At 47.7% G+C, this 18501-nt stretch overlaps 1 protein-coding gene across 2 annotated transcripts in view; it reads right to left on the bottom strand.

The window, feature by feature from the left end:
- ATPAF1 (ATP synthase mitochondrial F1 complex assembly factor 1) overlaps positions 14409 to 18501 on the bottom strand; it is a 28119-nt gene continuing 24026 nt past the window's right edge. For both annotated transcript variants that reach the window (XM_003482091.4, XM_013999424.2), the window contains exon 9: positions 14409 to 17277. In XM_003482091.4, coding sequence (XP_003482139.2) covers positions 17083 to 17277 — 195 coding nt within the window. In that variant the 3' untranslated portion in view covers positions 14409 to 17082. The remainder of the gene's footprint in view (positions 17278 to 18501) is intronic.

Genomic DNA, 18501 nt, shown 5'->3' with positions numbered 1-18501 from the left:
TACGGGAGGTTTATATTTTTCTTGTTAACTTCTAATTATATTTCACTGTGGTCGGGTCATGGTCTGTGAGCGTCTTTGGAATGTGATGTGGCTCCATCTGCGGCTTGGGACATGGTCATTTGCTGTACCTCCGAGCTGGGTTTTATAAGATAGGCGGGAGGTTGCTTGGTGAAGCGTGAAAAGCACAGAATCTCGCGTTGTGGGAAACATAGATCCATTTTGAGGGAACTTCAGAAGTTCCCAGCGTATCTGCAGAGCTGCCAGCTGTCTGCCTCAATGCGAGCCGCCGGGCTGGCCTGTGGAATGGGAGGCAGGTGGAAGAGTGGGGAGAAGCCAGAGGTAGCCCAGATCCCGCAAACGCCTGGCCTCCCTTCCTGTGGCTCACTCTGGGAGGCTCTGCTGGGGCTGAGAAGACCCCGACGAACGTCTTGGGTTTACCACGCATGAGCTGTGTGTCCTTGGGTTACTCCTGCCCTTTCTGATGGCACATCGTAACACCACAGCCCTGCATACCTACACGCTGTTCCTTGCTGTTCCTTGCGCTCACGCAGGGCCGTGTCTGACAGCGTGGCGGGACTTGTCAGAGACCTCACTGAGGATGTACCCTCTTCTACCGCGCAGCCCGGGCTCCTTGATGGGAAAGCCAGTGGCTGGAGTGGAGTCCAGACCTGGGCTCCTGCCTCGCTGGGTGTCTTTGGGAAATCTCCTGCCCCTCTCCGGGCCTCAACTTTCCCCATCTGTACCACAAAAGCATCTTCTAGCCATACCATGTCTAGAGCCTTCTCAGAACCAGCTTCCTCCTTCTGCCTCTACTCAGTGACTCCGCTGATATGGAGCGACTCTCCCTGGGAACTCCCCAGCCCCTCCTCTGCCAGGAAAGCCCCCCCATTCCCATACTCCTCCCAGAATGAGCAACCGTACCCCCAGCTCACCCCATCAGGCATCTGGCTGCTCCTGCAGCCTGATGGGGCCCACCTTCTCCTCAGTCTCTCAAGAAAAGTTTTCTATTTCAGCTTCTGCCCTTCCCTATCCAGAAGGCAGGATCTCCCATCCTGGCTCTTCCATCCCGGAACACAGAAAAAGCAAAGAATAACCATGGCAGTAAGAGGGATTGAGGTTAGTTGAAGAAGACACGTTTCAGGGAGTTCCCGTCATGGCTCAGTGGTAACGAACCTGACTAGTATCCATGAGGGTGCGGGTTTGATCCCTGGCATCGCTCAGTGGGTTAAGGACCTGGCGTTGCCATGAACTGTGGCGTAGATGGCAGACGCAGCTTGGATCCTGCATTGCTGTCGGCGTGGCATAGGCTGGCAGCTATAGCTCCGATTCGACCCCAGCCTGGGAACTTTCAGATGACACGGGTATGGCCCTAAAAAAGCAAAAAAATAAAAAACAAGTCAAAGTTCAAGGAACTGTGACAGGGAAGACGAGGTTGAGAAGCATGTACATCAAATTGTGTGGTCTTGGAGTTCCCTTCGTGGCTCTGCGGTTTACGAACCCCGCTAGGATCCATGAGAATGTGGGTTCGATCCCTGGCCTTGCTCAGTGGGTTCAGGATCTGGCTTTGCTGTGAGCTGTGGTGTAGGCTGGTTCCTAGCTTGGGAACTTGCATATGCTGCAGGTGCAGCCCTAAAAAAGCCAAAAGGAAAAAAAAATTGTGTGGTCTCTATGAGCCTATTTCTGCTCTCATAATATAGAAACAACCACGATAATGATATGCCCCCGTGCAAGAGCCGTGAGGATCAGATGTGATGGTTCTTGTAAAAACGGAAGGCTGCAGCCAGTCCTTCTCAGGGTGCTGCCTTCAACAGTCTGCAGGCTTTTGTGTAGAAGAAGGGTTGCCCTTGTTTCTGTGACCCTGGAGGGCAGGGGGCAGAGACCCAAGACCCCTGGCACATCAGAGCTGCCCAACAGTGCAGCCTGGACGGCTACACTCACTTCTTGGAAGGGAAGTGTGCAAGCAATAGTGGCTCAGTGCCCTGTGACATGGGCTTTGGAGGATTTCAATCCCTTTGAAGAACAGGAGGGCCCCCTTGACCTTGAGAACCTTGCTTTGCGCTCCAAGGTCCTCCTCCCTCCCGGCTCCCCACTCACTCCTTGAGTTGGAGACATTGCCTTCCCCTCTCCAGGTTTCTTGGGAAGAAGACCTCTAGAGGCTGCGGTGGAAGCTTGGGGTGCATAAGGGCCTTAAGACAATTTCTCAGCCCCCCAACTTGACCCCCAACACGGCCCTGAGAGACATTGCCTCCTCCCCCAGGCCCCCGCCCTCCAATCACTTGGATCGGTTTTCAGCTCCAGTGTATCCCAGGAGTGGGAGTGATGGTTGGGGTGGGGGTGGGAGGGTTCGCCAGTGTGCCAGCCTCTTTCTTCCACAGAACCATCAGGAAGCCTGCACAGAAAGTTCTGTCCAATGCTGATCCCTCCTCTGCCACGGTGCTGCACTATGTACAGCCTCTGGGGCTGCCTGCTGGAGCACCACCCCAGTTCAAAGCCCTCCTCCTACGGGAAAGCCTCCTCCGATTGCCCCAATTCCCACGGCATTTTCTTCCTTCCTCCACAGCATCCTTTCTCCAAGTATGTTCAGTAACACTTGCCTCAGAATTCCCAGTGAGCATGCGGGTTCCTTACAGAGAACCATCTGATTCTGACTAAGCCTGGAAATCTAACTACTACTTACAGGGAGGACTGGGAATAGTGGAATAAGTGAAATGACCCTATGGAGAAGAAATCAGCAAAATCCAGAATGAGGAAAATTCTACAGATGAAAAAGAATATATATATATATATATATGTGTGTGTGTATATATTTATATGTACATATATTTATATGTATATATAAAACTTTGTACACTTGAAACTGACACAACATTGTAAATCAACTATACTTCCATTTTAAAAACCACCAAAAATTAGGAAATTTATTAATAAAATCATTAACGGATCTAGGGTGATCATCTCCACAGGTGGTGGAAAAACATTTGACAAAATTAACACTCATTCTTGATTTTTAAAAGTTAACTCTTGGAGTTCCCACTGTGGCGCAGTTAGGAATCTGACTGCAGCAGCTTGGGTAGCTGCAGAGGCAGGGCTTTGATCCCTGGCCTGGTGCAGTGGGTTAAGGATCCAGGGTTGTCACAACTGCAACATGGATTTGATCCCTGGCCAGGGAACTTCAATGTGCCAAGAGTGTAGCTGTAAAAAAATAAAAGTAACTCTTGTAAGATGGAAATTAGGTGCATTTTTTCCTAATATAATAAAATATATCTTTTTCAGAGCCAAATGGAGTAGTTACAATACTGATATTTATTATGTTAAAAACATAATTGTGAGGCAGTGATATCAGAATCATTTCTACTAAAGTCACAAACAAGACTAGGATGCCCGCGTCACCACTACTATTTAACGTCATATTGGAAGTAACAGTCAATGCAATTAGGTAAGAGAAAGACATTAGAAGTTTCAAAATTGAAACAGAGGGGAGTTCCAGTCGTGGCGCAGTGGTTAACGAATCCGACTAGGAACCATGAGGTTGCGCGTTCGATCCCTGGCCTTGCTCAGTGGGTTAACGATCCAGCATTGCCATGAGCTGTGGTATAGGTTGCAGATGCGGCTCAGATCCCGCATTGCTGTGGCTCTGGCATAGGCCGGTGGCTACAGCTCCGATTCGACCCCCAGCCTGGGAACCTCCATATGCTGCGGGAGTGGCCCACGAAATAGCAAAAAGACCCCCCAAAAAAAAAAAAATTGAAACAGAGGAAGGAAAGATATTATTTGCAGACAAAATGGTTGTCTCCCTAGAAAACCCAAGAAATCAACTCAAAATCTACTATAAAGAGACCTCAGTAAGGTAGCAGAGTATAAAATATACATAAACTACAGCTAGCTAGAAAATATAATGGAAAAAAGAAAGTCTCAGTTACAATGACAACAAGAAATGATAAAATAATATAATAAATCTAACAAGAGATGCAAACCTATATGAAAAAACTCTGACAACACTGATGGATACACAATAAGATGAGCAAATGGAAAGATAAGCATTCTCAGAAACACTTGTCAGTATTAAAGATGTCAATTTTGGAGTTCCCTGGTGGCTCAGCAGGTTAAGGATCTAGTGTTATCACTGCTATGGCTCTGGTTACTGGTTTGTCATGGATTTGATCCCTGGCCTGGGAACTTCTGCATGCTGTGGGAATGGCCCAGAAAAAAAAAAAGTCTATTTTCCCTAAGTTAATGAATAAATTCAATCTGATTTCAATAAAAATTCCTTTGTTATTAAGTTCCCTTGTGGCACAGCAGATTAAGAATCCAGTGTAGTTACTGCAGTGGCTCAGGCAGAAAAAAAAAAAAAGAAAAAAATCCTATGACGTTTAAAATAAAGAAAATTAATGAGACAATTGGGGAAACTTGAATAGGACTGCACCTTTGATATTAAGGAGTCACTTATTTATTTTAGGAATTTTTTAAAGTCTTGTCTTTTAGAAATATAAACAGAAGTACATACGGATGAAATAACATGAAATCCAGGATTTGAAGGAAAGTGGGTGGCAGCACAAATGAAACCAGAATGTCAAGTGTTGAAATTTTTTAATGTTGGGTCATGGAGGCTTGGATTCATTATACTATTGGCTTTGTGTTTGAACATTTCAATAATAAAATGAAAAGGGTGGATTTCTGGGCCTCTGCTCATAAAGATTTTATTTCAGTGTCTCTGGGGTGGGCCCACGAATCTGCCATTTAGCAAGCTTCCCAGTGGTATTTATACAGGAGACTAAGGTTTGAGCATCTCTGCTATGGACTGAAATGCTTATATCCCTCCAGATTCATATGTCGAAACCTAATCCCCACCGTGATGGTATTTGGAGACGGGGCTTTGGGAAAGTCCTGAGGTCAGAGGATGAAGGCCTCCCGAATGGGATTAGCGCCCGGAGAGAAGCGGCCCCCGAGAATTCCTTTCCCCTCCCCCCGTGCGAGCGCACAGTGAGATGACAGCTGTTTATGAGCAGGAGGCAGGTCCTCACCAGCACGTGGATCTGTGGACCTTCGTCTCGGCCTTTCCAGCCTCGGAACCGGGAGAAATAAATTTCTGTGCTTTATAAGCCACCCGGACTACGGTATTCTCTTAGAGCATCCTGGGTGCTAAGACCACCTCTTCCTATTCCCCCTGCCACTTGTGGGGTGGGGTAAAAATGGGGCACCTCCAAGAGGTCTGGGCCGATGTCGTCCAGTAATAACAGTGGTAGATTAGTAGAGTTTTAACATCAGACAGCATGGTGGGGTGGAAACAGTACATCTATTTCATTCATTCATTCATTTATTCCATAAGCATTTCCGGAGGGCTCATTAGATGCCAGGCACTGTCTCGGGGCCACATGCAGCGCTTGCCCTTGCTTTGGGCGTGATGACAAAGCCTCGGTCTTCTGAGGAACTTCCACTAGGCCCAGGTGTCCCACTTCATAGTTCCTAAGACTGAGCCTGCAGAAGATCCTTAGCAAGCAGCGGCTCAGAGACGGAGTGGCTCTTCAAGGAGAAAGGTCCTTGGCTATCGTTCAGTCTAATCTCTGCAGAGGACACGAGAAAACTGAGGCCCAGGGAGCAACAGGGATCAGCCCAAAGATAAATAATGAGGACGGACATAAGAGCCATTCAGTCAGCCCTCTCCATACCTGTGCTTGACATGCATTTTCTCATTTCTCCTCCTCATCAGCCCTGGGGAGGAGAGAGATTTGTCTTTCTGCAGCTGTTAAGTTGTCCTTGCCCCCCAGAGGGAGGGGGTGGAGGGGCATGAAACAAAGATGGGAGATGACACCCTCAACTCTGCCCTGCATTTGCGTCTTAGAGAACCCCTAGGTGCCCTCTTGGCTTCATTTCCTGGAGGTGGGGAAACTGTATCCCCTGCATCCAGGAAGCAGCAACTCAGGCAGTGAGCGGGAGCCCCACGCTGCACCCCACGGAGTCTGGATTCCAAGGCAAGTACAGCCTGTGACTTCCCAAAGCTGTTATCCAGCTGGTCATGGGCTGCGTTTGGGCCGTTTCCAAGAAGCAGCTCTAGGAGCGCAGCATTGCTCAAGGCTAAAGGAATGAAGGGTGTGTACTCCTCTCTTCCAGGAAGCCTTCCGGCGTTACACCAATGGCCTGGAATCAACCCTCCTCTGCAGGGAGCCCTTGGCACAGAAAGGTCTCAGAGCTTTGCAGGTCTGCTCCCTTGGTTCGGCCCGTGAGGTTTTGTCTTCTCTTTGAGTTATTAACCCTGAAAAGTGGGTTCTCTCATGGAACAGTAGCAACAACTGATAGCTGTAAGGAAATTTCTGGCTTACAAAGTTCTTTCACCACTCTATAGACATTTGCTTTGTTTTTGTTTTTTTAATGATTTTTCTTTTTTTTAATTTTTATTTTTTTAAATTGTTATTTCCCCATTACAATTTTTTTCCCTACTGTACAGCATGGTGACCCAGTCACACATACATGTACACATTCTATTTTCTCACATTATCATGCTCCATCCTAAGTGACTAGATACGGTTCCCAGTGCCACACAGCAGGAACTCATTGCTAATCCATTCCAAAGGCAATAGTTTGCATCTAGCTCCCAGCCCACCCCACTCCCTCCCCCTCCCCTTGGCAACCACAAGTCTATTCTCCAAGTCCATGATTTTCTTTTCTGTGGAAAGGTTCATTTGTGCTGTATATTAGATTCCAGATACAAGTGAAATCATATGGTATTTGTCTTTCTCTTTCTGACTTACTTCACTCAGGATGAGAGTCTCTAGTTCCATCCATATTGCTGCAAATGGCATTATTCCATTCTTTTTTATAGCTGAGTAGTATTCCATTGTGTACATATACCACATCTTCCTAATCCAATCATCTATGATGGATGCTTACTCCAGACATTTTTGAGTTCTGCAACAACCCTGGGAGGTGAGTATTGGCAGCAAAAGGTGAAATGACTTGGCCAAGAGGCAAAGCCCGAAAGTGGCAGAACTGGGATGCAAACCCAGGCCTCCCAACTCCACTCACAGTCCACCCTCCTGCCTCACATTGCCTGAGCAGATGTACTCGTTTGACCTACCCAGTAAATCAGGGAAAGGAGGACAACTCCGAAAGGGCGTGAGACACTTTTCTAAAAGTCCCCTGGGAAAGTAGATGAATGCAGACATTTGTGTCTGGATTTATGTTTAAACAATTAACAGCATTAAGATCATCAACTACCCTCAGATTTCTTGCTTGCTCTTTTGATACCCTTGCAAAATCTGCTGCAACAGGTCATATCCCAAACAGATGGCATCTAGAAATTCAGGTAGCGAGAGCCAAGGGTAGAAAAGGAGAAGGAAGCATTCCTGTTGTTGCTTTGAGGGTAAAGAACCCAACCAGTATCCATGAAGATGCAAGTTTGATCCCTGGCCTCGCTCTGTGGGTTAAGGATCCGGTGCTGCATTGAGCTGTGGGGTAGATCTTAGATGCGGCTCAGATCTGACATTGCTGTGGCTGTGGCGTAGGCCGGCAGTTGCCGCTCCTATTCGACCCCAAGCCCAGGAATTTTCATATGCTGCAGGTTTGGCTGTAAAAAGAAGAAAAAAAAAAAAGGGGGGGGGGGACGAAGAAGAAGAGGAGGAGATAGGAAGGAAACCAAAGCACAGAGAGGAGGAGCTCGGGAAACAGAAGGATACCTGGCGGTCGCCTGGTTCCCAGAGCGGAGGGTGTCCAGCCTCTGGGAATAGGCACACGGTGGACAAAGACCGAGATACTGAGAGCTTCCTTGACCCTAACAGCAATGCCCTCTCCACCAGGGCACCCAGAGGACACAGTACAGGCTGCTGGCTCTGAGACAAACCGAGAAGGGCGAGAAAGTTCCAGCCAATCAATCCCAGCTGCAACGGAGCGTGAGTCTGCCAGCCGAGCTGTAGCTGAGTTCCCATCCATTCCCCATCATTGCTGCCTGCCCAGCTCTCTATATATCTCCACCTCTGCTCACTCACCACAGGCGAGGGCACACAGGATGGATGGAGAGCTTCAGCCTCCAAGGGCAACACGCAATTCTCTGCGCAGCCGCAGGGGCCAGGCACAACAATCCAGTGCAACAGGTAATCCAGCATTTGGCTCCAGGGGTCATGTGCCCTGGGGAATTCTCAGCTCTCACTGAGAATCCAATGAGAAAGCCATTTGGCCTCCAGGAGTTTCAGAAGGCCCCCGCCTTCTGCTCTCTCTCAAGGACCTCACCTGAGGCACGCCTAGAGCAGCTGCCTCTTCCCAGAAATCTTCCTTAGAAGCAGACAATAATCAAACCCTTCTTTTTCAGATATTTTCTAATTGTGTTGCCTGGGATGAAAGTGCAGAGAAAGGGTGCAGCAAAGGGATGGGCGGAAAGTCGCCATCCATACCCTGGAAGCACAGGAAGTCATTTCAGCTGCCTTGGGGCCTTTTTGCTCAGCTGTAACATCGATAACTTATTGCAGGGGGCCCCAAATCAGGCTGAACCTCAGAATTACCTGGAGGCTTTTTGTTTTTGTTTTTTCTGAATAAATAGTTTCCCAGGTCCCATCCAGATCTAAATAACGTGTATTTCAGAGGCGAGGCTTCAGGTGGGTAAATTACAAGCTTTGGTCTCTTTTTTTGGTTTGATTTTTGATTTTGATTTTTGGCTGTGCCCCTGGCACATGGAAGTTCCTGGGCCAGGGATCAAACCGGTGCTATAGCAGTGACCCAAGCTGCTGCAGGGACAATGCTGGATCTTTAACCTGCTGCTCCACGAGGGAACTCTGGCTTTGGGCTCTTTAAGCCGTATACTGTTATGTCTAGTGAGCTGACAAGGAATTAAATAAGTAGAGGTCTGTAATCAGAAGTAGCTTGGTCTGATCAGCCCCTCACAAATAATCAGGCAGGCGCCTTAGCCTGGAACTTGAAGTTCTACCTGGCTTTGGACCCAGATGTCAGAAGTTGGGCTCCGGGTCCTGCCCTCATGCCTCCCTCCCTTTGCCCAGGTGTGGGCATTGGGTCCAGCCAGCTGGTGATTAAAGAGAGAGAAACAGTGGTTACTCCAACCTGTACGCTCTTGTCTGGGCTTAATCAGCCTTCCCCTCCTTGTTCCTACCTGCAGTGAATCCAGCCTTCCTAATGGCATGCTCTCCGGTATGACTATTATTGCTCAAGCCTCTCTAAATTCTTGGAAGGGAATTTCTGAAAATGGCAGCATAGTTCAGGAAAAAGAGCCCAATAGAAACTTGTGTTCTAGAAACAGAAGCTCTGCGTTCCAAAAGCAGAAGTGCCCCCTCCTCTGTATAGGGGATGTGTGCCTAGTAAAGTACTCAGTCTTACAGGTACTATTTTGCCCTTTTATTTTGCGTGAACTACAGTGCTAAGTACTCTACGTATGTCATTTAATCCTTTTCTTAACTTTTGAGATAGGATCATTATTTTTTAATTTACGGGTGAGGATACAAAGGCCCAGAGAGATTGAGGAACTTGTCCTAAGGCAGAGCTGAAATGCCAGTTTAGCCCTTACTCTTACTCTCTGTGATGCTGTCTTCTCAGCGTACTCGTTTGTAAAATGGGAGTCACGTTAACCTCATCGTATTGTTGAAAAGATCAAATTGTCGAAAAGCTCAAATGGAGGAAACAGAGGCAGTGGAAGCAAACGTCTCGGAGTCTGTTGGGAGTCGTGCTCCAAGTGAGGCTCAGGAAAATGCCTCTGTGCTTCCTCCCTTCCCCTGCAAAGTCAGTGTCAAAATATAAGATCTGTCAGCTCCTTTGGTTAAGACCAAAATGGGAGAATAAACGTAGGTTGAGGAAATAAGAATGCAAGGTGGGGATTCATGGGATACCGTGGAGGCTGGAACAATAACAACAAAAGTGGTCTGAGGATCACAGTGGACCACAAGCTAAACAGGACCTAGCAGTGCTGTTTCAAATGAAGGCAAGATGTGTGTGTCTGTGTAAGGGGTGAGTGAAACACTTGAGGGGACACCACTTCCCTCTGATTCCTGCCATGGCAGATACAGAAGAGCATCAGGGAAAAGTGAGTATCACATCTGTTGGGAGGGACAGGAGGTCTGGACAATAGTCAAGATTCAAGTCAAGATATTATGGGAACACTGGGCTGAAACCCGACAGATGAAATGAAATAGGGATGTGTATGGAGACTCCAGAGTCAAGATTCCAGGTAGGAAAAGCCATGTTTGACAGCAGATTGTGGGGAGACAGCTCAGCGAAGGGCAAGGTGCAGTCAGTAAGGTGACCTTAGTGAGTGGCAATGTGGAGAGGTGACAGTCAAATGGGCCAGGCCAACTCGCAAAGGACTGCTGCCCTGCATTGACTCTGCGCACCTTACAAGACTATCTTGGGTTCAACTCCAAGCCCCAGCCATGAGGCAGATGCTGGCGAGTTTGTCCAGAAGCAGGGGCTGTGGTTTGGGGGCATATGAGGAAAGGTAGAAGGTTGTTTCATCTGATGAAAAGATTCCAAGGCAACTTGAGAGCTATCTTCACACATCGGCAGGAGAGGCTGTGGGGTAGAAAAACGGACTTCTCTGGGAGGGTCTAACTATGGCAGGCAGAGCAAAGCCCACTGAAGGGAGGGAGAGACGGTTACAGTGCAGGATGGGGACAACTTGCAACCACTCAGCTGTCTCTGCAGGGCCCAGGTCAGCTGGCAGGGCAGAGAGCGTCCAGTCCCTTCAAACAGTTGCCCAATGGCTTGGAGATGCTGTAGGTGGGGTTTCTATCGTGGGTGGGAAGTTCAACCAGACCCGGTTTTTTCCGATCTTTCTTAGAAACAGTTTCTTCAAATGACAGCTTAGGGGAAGCCCAGTAAATAAAACACTGCTTCTCTGGCTGAGATGGGGGTAAGGACCAGGCACCCAGGGTCCCCACCTCTAAGGAACTATTGGGATTTTTTTCTTTTCATTTTTTTTTTTTCTTTTTAGGGCCACATCTGCTAGGGGTCAAATTGGAGTCGAAGCCGCCAGCCTATACCACAGCCACAGCAACACCAGATCTGAGCCAGGTCTGCAGATCTGACCTACACCGCAGCTCGTGGCAACGCTGGATCCTTAACCCACTGAGTGAGGTCAGGGATCGAACCTAGTCAGGGATTCTAGTCAGGTTCTTAATATGCTGAACTACAATGGGAACCCCTGTGTTGGGATTTCTTGAAAGCACAGTCGCGAACCAGTGACTGGACAGTGTCTAAGATCTTTTTAATGCTAAGACCCGGAAGCCAAGGCAGGAGCTTGAACGTACCAGGCTGGCACTCTCATTGTCTCGCTCCACTAGTTTGTTCCGTTCTTTCCACGTGCAAACCCTACACTGGCTGCCTCCTCGAAGGCCCCTTGGCTTTGTTTGCACAGGCAGCCTCTGCAATAAGAGCAAGCAAGAGGGCCGCCTGCGGCTGGGAAGTAATCACACCGTGCTGGCCGGGGCTGGCTCTCCTTGTGCGAGGGATGTTTGTGGACAGAGGTGGTGAGTCGAGGAGTCATCTAAGAGGAATTTGTTCCACATTCACTGGTATCTTCTCTCTGCGCAGGGGTTCGTGGGGGATACTGGGAATACAACGTCCAGTAAGATAGGCTCCATGGCTCTGAGGCGTGTCCAGTCTATGGGGGAGAGACAGCCCTGCAAAGGCAGAACACAAGTGCTGGGAAAGCAAGAGGAGCACATGGCGGGGCAGGGACTGCATGGAGTGGGGAAGAGAGGCTTCAGTGGAGCTTTGAAAGACAAATAAGAATCCACGTGGTGAAGGGGGCATGGGCATTTGAAGCTGCCAAAGTCTATGCAAAGATCAGAGCCCCTCTGCTGAGGAAGAGCACAGTTCTATTCAGGGAACGGTCAGTCATCCAGATTGGCAGGATCTAAGGGAACGGGAGGGGCCTAGCAAGAGATGAGCCTGGGGAAATCACCAGCAACGGTTTCCAAAAACTCTTGTGAGCTGATCCAAAGAGACTTTGTTCTGGAGTTCCCTGGTGGCCTAGCAGTTAAGGATCTGGTATTGTCACTGCGGTGGCATGGGTTTGATCCCTAGCCCAGGAACTTCGGCATACTGTGAGCATGGCCAAAACCAAAAACAAACCCAAAGGACTTTGTTCTGAAAGCTCTGGGCAGCTTGGGAGGATTCATAAGTGGCATGAACTGATTTTTCCTGTAGTCTTTCCAGTTCCTGAGGCGCAGAGAGCTCAGAAGTAGCCCTGTGACTGTGAGGGATGAGCCTGCTCTGTGGATGTTAGAAATGATACCATTAAGTCTGGAGCATGACTTCTATTTCTGACTTGGTTCCTAACGCAGTGACCTTCATTCATCTCTTGCCTTTTCATGCATCAAATCTTTTAGCAGAATAGGGATAAAGATGCTGCCACCAACCTGCCACATTAAGAGAATCACGAAGACCAAAGAGCTTCATGCAGTATAAAACAGCACAAAGAAGTTCTTCTTTATGTAGGACGTGATGTCTTTTTTTTCCTTTCTTTTTTTTTTTTTTTTTTTTTGTCTTTTTGCCTTTTTTAGGGCTGCTCCTGCGGCATATGGAGCTTCCCAGGCTAGGGGTGGAATCGGAGCCATAGCCGCCAGCCTACGCCACAGCCACAGCAATGCAGGATCTGAGCCGCATCTGTGACCTACACCACAGCTCATGGCAACGCTGGATCCTTAACCCACTGAGCAAGGGCAGGGATCGAACGCGCAACCTCATGGTTCCCAGTCGGATTCGGTACCCACTGCACCACAAAGGGAACTCCGGACGTGATGTCTTTTGAAACAAAGTTTGGATGAATCAGAAATAATGAGTGCATTTTGTTCTTCAGTTGTTGGCAAGAAAATTGGCACATCTGTTTCTCAAGGCAAAGGTGAGTTCAAGAGCCGTCTCATAACTCCTTAAGGCTTGAGCTGGCTGTTGGAGCTGGGGTTAAGGGTGATTGGCAAGCTGCCCTTTCACTTGAGCTGGAGGTGGGGGAGGACAGGAGGGGCAAGGAGTGCAGCAGCACATCCCACCAACCAGCAGGTTCCTGCCAACCTCACTGGGTTGTTGGAAGGACCAAGACAATCCAAGAAAAGGGCTTAGCACAGTGCCTGGCACATGGTAAGCCCCTAGTAACAAATGGTAGTGGTTTTGTGAATGCATATATATTTTGAGACTAACTATGAAAACACAGGGCCACCTGTCTCTTGCAAGGAACACAGATTCTTTGAGACTTTAATATTGTCTACCTTTTATTTCCTATCAAGCCACAGGTACTTCCCAGCAGGCACCACGGCATGGCAAGATCTGCATTCCCCACAGCACCCAACAGCGTTCCCTAACCCTCCTCGCCCCTCTTCTGGGATGGCACTGGTCAGGTCGCCTTGTACAGTAATTAGTATTCATGTCAGGGTCTTGCCTCGCTGAACCGTGAGCTCCTCAAGGGCGGGACTGAACCTTTAAGTCTGTGCCCAGAAACAGGCACGCTCAGCTTGGCTCTGCTTCAAGACCTCAGCACTTGCTGTTCTCCTAACCTGGCACCTTCCCCAGCTCGGGCGTCAGCTGTCACCTCTGCAGAGACAGCGTTCCTGACCGTTGGTATTGCCGCCACTCCACATTTTATTACATTTTAAAATTTTCATAGCACTACCGGTATCTGAAATAATCCTATTGGTTTATTCATTTTTTTTTTTCCACAAGAATATAAGCTCCATGAGAACAGGGGCCTTATTTGTCCTCTTCATGGCTTTCTTCCCCAGTTTCCTATAACTGTGCTTGGCATCTAATAGGAGTTCCATAAATACTAATGGATGTTGACCCCGTTCTAAATCAAATGACTAAGGGAGTGCGCATCTGTACCTCTTCTCCAAGACGGAACAACAGGTCAGTGCTGCAGAGCCTGCAAAAAACAGAGCATGGGGCTCCCGCTTCCCAACAGCTTGGGACAGAAAGAATTAGCAGCATCCACATCGTTGGAACAAGACAGGGACAACTAAGACCAGCTGCTAGATGGAAGGCACAGAATCAGAGCAAGAGGCACCGGTGGTGCTGGAACAGAGCTAGAGTGCAGGTATCATCCTATTTACCCTCCTGCGTCAGCACCTGACGTGGTGGTTGTCGAGCAGGCAGGCACTCTGTGAGCGGCCGCTAGTTGCACTGAGCAGACAGCCCGCCGAAGAAGTGCAGGAGATCAGCTCAGGTATAAAAGATGTGTATTCAACTTGCTATCTTGGTTTGCAGATTATTTCTACTAAGTTTTTGATCTATGTGTGTTAATAAAGCCTCTTAAACTATTTTATTTTAGGCCACGCCCACAGCATGTGGAAGTTCCTGGGCCAGGGATCGTACCTGTGCCACAGCAGTGACCCAAGCCACTGCAGTGATAACACCAGATCTTAACCTGCTGCACCACAAGGGAACTCCCATAATCAAACTATTTAAATATAGACATACACACAAGGTAATGTTTTGGCTAAAATCCATGTCATTTATTTACTTAACAGAAAACTGAGTATCTTCCATGTTTCAGGCCATATTCTCGGTACTGGGAATGGCGATAGACTCTGGCCCTATAGGAGCTCTCAGTCTAACGGGGAAAAAATACGCGTACATAAGTAAATATAATATAAAGTACGCAGAGGGGCCACTATGGGAGGCAAAGAGCAGAGGAACGTGATTCTATGATTAGTGTCCACAGGAAAGGCAGACCTGGCTAATGGGTATTTTTTTGTGAAGAACTGATACGGCAATGGTTCCCAAAGTGTGGCTGGCTAATTACCTACATCAGAATCTGGAGCACATATTACAATATAGATTCCTAGTACCTTTTGCAAAGATTATGATTCACCAGGTTGGGGTTTGGGACCTGGGAGTCTGCTTTCTAGGTAATTCTATTGCAAACTAAAGTTTTGAGAACCTGTGAGATAAGGTTTGCTCTTAAGACTGGAATGAAGAATGATCACCTCATCCGCTGGCCTTTAGTGAGAGGCAGGGGAAGTAGAGGAAAGGAAGGGCATTAACAATTATTGGCTCTGTGAGAGTCTCTATATAAGTTAATTGCATTCTCAAAATATTCCTATGAGGTAGATGTTATTATACCCAATTTACTGATGAAGAAACAGAATTAGAGAGTTTAAGTAATCTGCTCAACATTACGGAGCTGATGAACCCTATCACTGAACCCAGAGTCACTTAACTTGAACGCCTGTCCACCTGCCATAACTTCATGTTGTACCAGGGTACTGATCAACGCTAGGCTTTTCTTTTAGTTCTTTGGCAGATCTGCTAGGTACATATAAAGAACAGCCAGATGTCCAACGTAACTGTCCCTTCTCTGGTGAGTAGGGATTTAGGGCAAAGCTGGGAGGAACAATAAAATGAGCAGCCAGTTCTGATTTCTTTCCCATCATCTTCTCATCCTCTGCTGGAGGTGGTTGTTTTGTTTTGTTTTGGCCGTCGCAGTGTCTTAATGTGGGATATCAGTTCCCAGGGATTAAACGTGGGCTGCAGAGGTGAAAGCATCGAATCCTATCCACTAGACCACCAGGGAACTCCCTGGTGGAGGTGTTATGAAATGTATTATGGCTAAAGAGTGGGTACATCTAGAGGGAAGAGCAAACATACTCATGAAAGAAACTTCACCCAATATAAAAAATGCTTGGGACTCAAAACATCCAGACTCAAGTTTCTCAAAAAAATGAACTGTCAGGACCAGAGGCCTGAATTTGTACTAGGAAACAGTTCAACCTTTAGAGAAATTGTGAAAGACCAGCCACCTTTCCAGGTTAAATGAATACTCCCTGTCTCTTTCTACACACAGACTCAAAAGTACAACAAAATATACATAACTCAGAAAATAATGGGAAGTCCAATCCCATTTAAAGAACTTGGGGACAGGCCCAGCCTATAATAAGTCTCCTGCAGTAAAGAAAACACACACGAACTGCCAATCCTGGTTACATTCCACTCGCCGTGTTCAGTGACACTCACCAGGGCAGAGGCAGGAGCAGCAGTGGGGCAGTTAGAGGAAGAGAAGGAGAGGCATAACAAAGGTGTTGACGACAAAACGGGGGGCTCTGGGCCCGAGTTTGGAAGGCTGGTGTGTAACCAGCACGCTCTTCTATCACTGAGCTTGGAGCCCAACAGGGACTCTACAAACCAAACCTGCGTTTCCGGCGCTGGAGAGCTTGTTTCTTGCTTTTGGCATTTCAAGCAACTGCTGGGTCCAAAGACGAGTTTGGGTGAAATCGGCCCACAGCACTGACACTATGGACATAGCTCAGATTTCATTATTTAGTCTAACAAATATTGTAAGCCAGACTTTATTTTATTGCTACATTTTTCCCACACCCAATATGGGAACATTTGCTTCTACTCACTTTTTCTATAGTACTGGCATGGTTTAGAGTTATTCTTTTTTTAAAAAATGCAAATCTGGATTGATCCTCTCTTTACAAGTATTGATTTATTTACACTGCACTAATTCAGCCCCTCCAAATATACAAATTCCAACAGGCCAAGTTAGAGAAGCAGATGCCACCAACTATGGGTTAAAAATATGTAGGCACGGTACCTGCGTGTTTAACCGTACTTGAAATCTACTGATATTCCAAACAAGCTACACTAAAGGCAACACTGGGGGCATCTAGCTGGCACTGTCTGGTTGTCCTAGAGTCCAAATATAGGGTATCGGGCTTATGCCTTTGGTCAGCCCAGTGGGAAAAGGAGGTAAAGGCCAATCTAACTGCAGGCCTTCAAGCTTACTAGCCTGCCGCATCAACACGAGGAACTAACCCACTGGGAGCTGTGCAGTCCAAACGGCCAGAATACAAATGCACCAGTACACTGAGTAAAAGCAGGCCAACCATCTCGTGGATCCTTGGCTGTCTCTGGTTTGACCTCAAACATTTACAACGGAAACGTCAAGTACACCTGGAGATGATTATCAGAATGCCTGGGTACCTTCACTCCTGGATATCAAGGAACAGGGCTCGCCTCCATGTCGCCTCTTCCAATAAGCACACAGGACAACCTACTAGAGACTGCTCATTGCAGATGCTGAGCTCCCGAGAGTTCAAGTGTTGGGGAGTCTCAGGACCATCCAGGGCTGAGCAGATTCTATGCGCCAAGCTCACAGCTCTAAGTGTTATCCTGGTTCTTAGCACATTTCAGTTCTGCTCCAAGTCCGCTTTGCTCCAACTCAGCGATGACAGACATGTATTTGAATTCATTGGGCCTGAAGTTAAAGGTCTCCACTAACCCAAAGGTCTCCTTCCGATCAGTGGCATAGAAGAGCTGAACTTGGTTGGCAATGCACTGTGCCTCAGCAACATTCTGAAAGGTTAAAAAAAAACAGTGAGGTCTTTCCGGGACAGGGCCACAAAAGCTCTGTGTCCGAGTCCTGTGGCAGGTGGGGGACCTCACCCAGGAATCAGTGCTTCCAGAAAGATTCCCTGGCATCCCACGTCTTGGTGAGGTGCCCTTTCTCTGTGTACCCAAATTACCCCATGCTTCCCTTTAACATAAAACGCATCATACTGTATGATCTCTGTCCTCCCCCCACCCCTTCTTTGTCTTTTTAGGGCCGTACATGCATATAGAAGTTCCTGGGCTAGGGGGCAAATGGGAGCTGCAGCTGCTGGTCTATACCATGGCCACGGCAACGCCAGATCTGAGCCGCATCCGTGACCTACACTACAGCTCAGGGCAACTCTGGATCCTTAACCCACTGGGTGAGGCCAGGGATTGAACGTGAATCCTCATGGGTGCTAGTCGGAATATTTGTTGTTTTTAAGTCACTAAGTTTTGGAGTGGTAATTTGCTATGCAGTCATTTCTAACGAATCCACCAGCGAAGCTCCGGGGAAGAGAAGGAGCCGTCTTCTCTAAAGCTCAGTAGCCGGGAAATGGTGACCAGACCACTCAATGTAACATGAGTGGCATCAGTTCACAGGCTACCCTCTTGAAAGCTCCCAAAAGAATTACCTCAAAACCTCTTACTTTTGCTTTCAATACATCCTCCAGTTCTAGCTGATCAGAGGCACTTATTCATGATTACAGTATTCACACAGCCAAAACCTAAGCCCGAAAGACAATGGAAAGTCTCTACTGAAACCGTCAGAGGTGCGCTGTGTCCAGCTACAGAGGGCTGAACACAGGGGGATAAACACCCCAGACCCCTCACCTCCACTCCCTCCCACGGGCCTTTCAGGTCATTCTCACGAGCAGGCACTAATCTCGGACTGGATCTTCAATCAAAAGCCATTTTCCACAACATTGGACATTTCAAATTAATACAATTTTAGAGCTGAAATGGGCCTCAGAGTCGACCCAGTCCTCATTTGATGGACCAGGAAACCAAAGTAGTTGAGGGTCTGGGATGGCTTCACAGTCACGTGGCCAGTAAGTGGCAGAGCCAGGACCAGACTTGCGGACTCCCAGGCTGGTACTCCCTTCACTCCACCCTGATACTATTTCGGGGGGAGAGGGGGCGCTAAAATAATTAAGATTGATCAAGGTCGATAACTCCTTCAATTTCATCTTCCTTATATTCAAACAT

The sequence above is a fragment of the Sus scrofa genome, chromosome 6, assembly GCF_000003025.6.
Source record: "Sus scrofa isolate TJ Tabasco breed Duroc chromosome 6, Sscrofa11.1, whole genome shotgun sequence".
Lineage (NCBI taxonomy): Eukaryota > Metazoa > Chordata > Mammalia > Artiodactyla > Suidae > Sus > Sus scrofa.
Note: the sequence above shows the minus strand (reverse complement) of the source record. Positions and strands in the feature narration are given on the sequence as shown.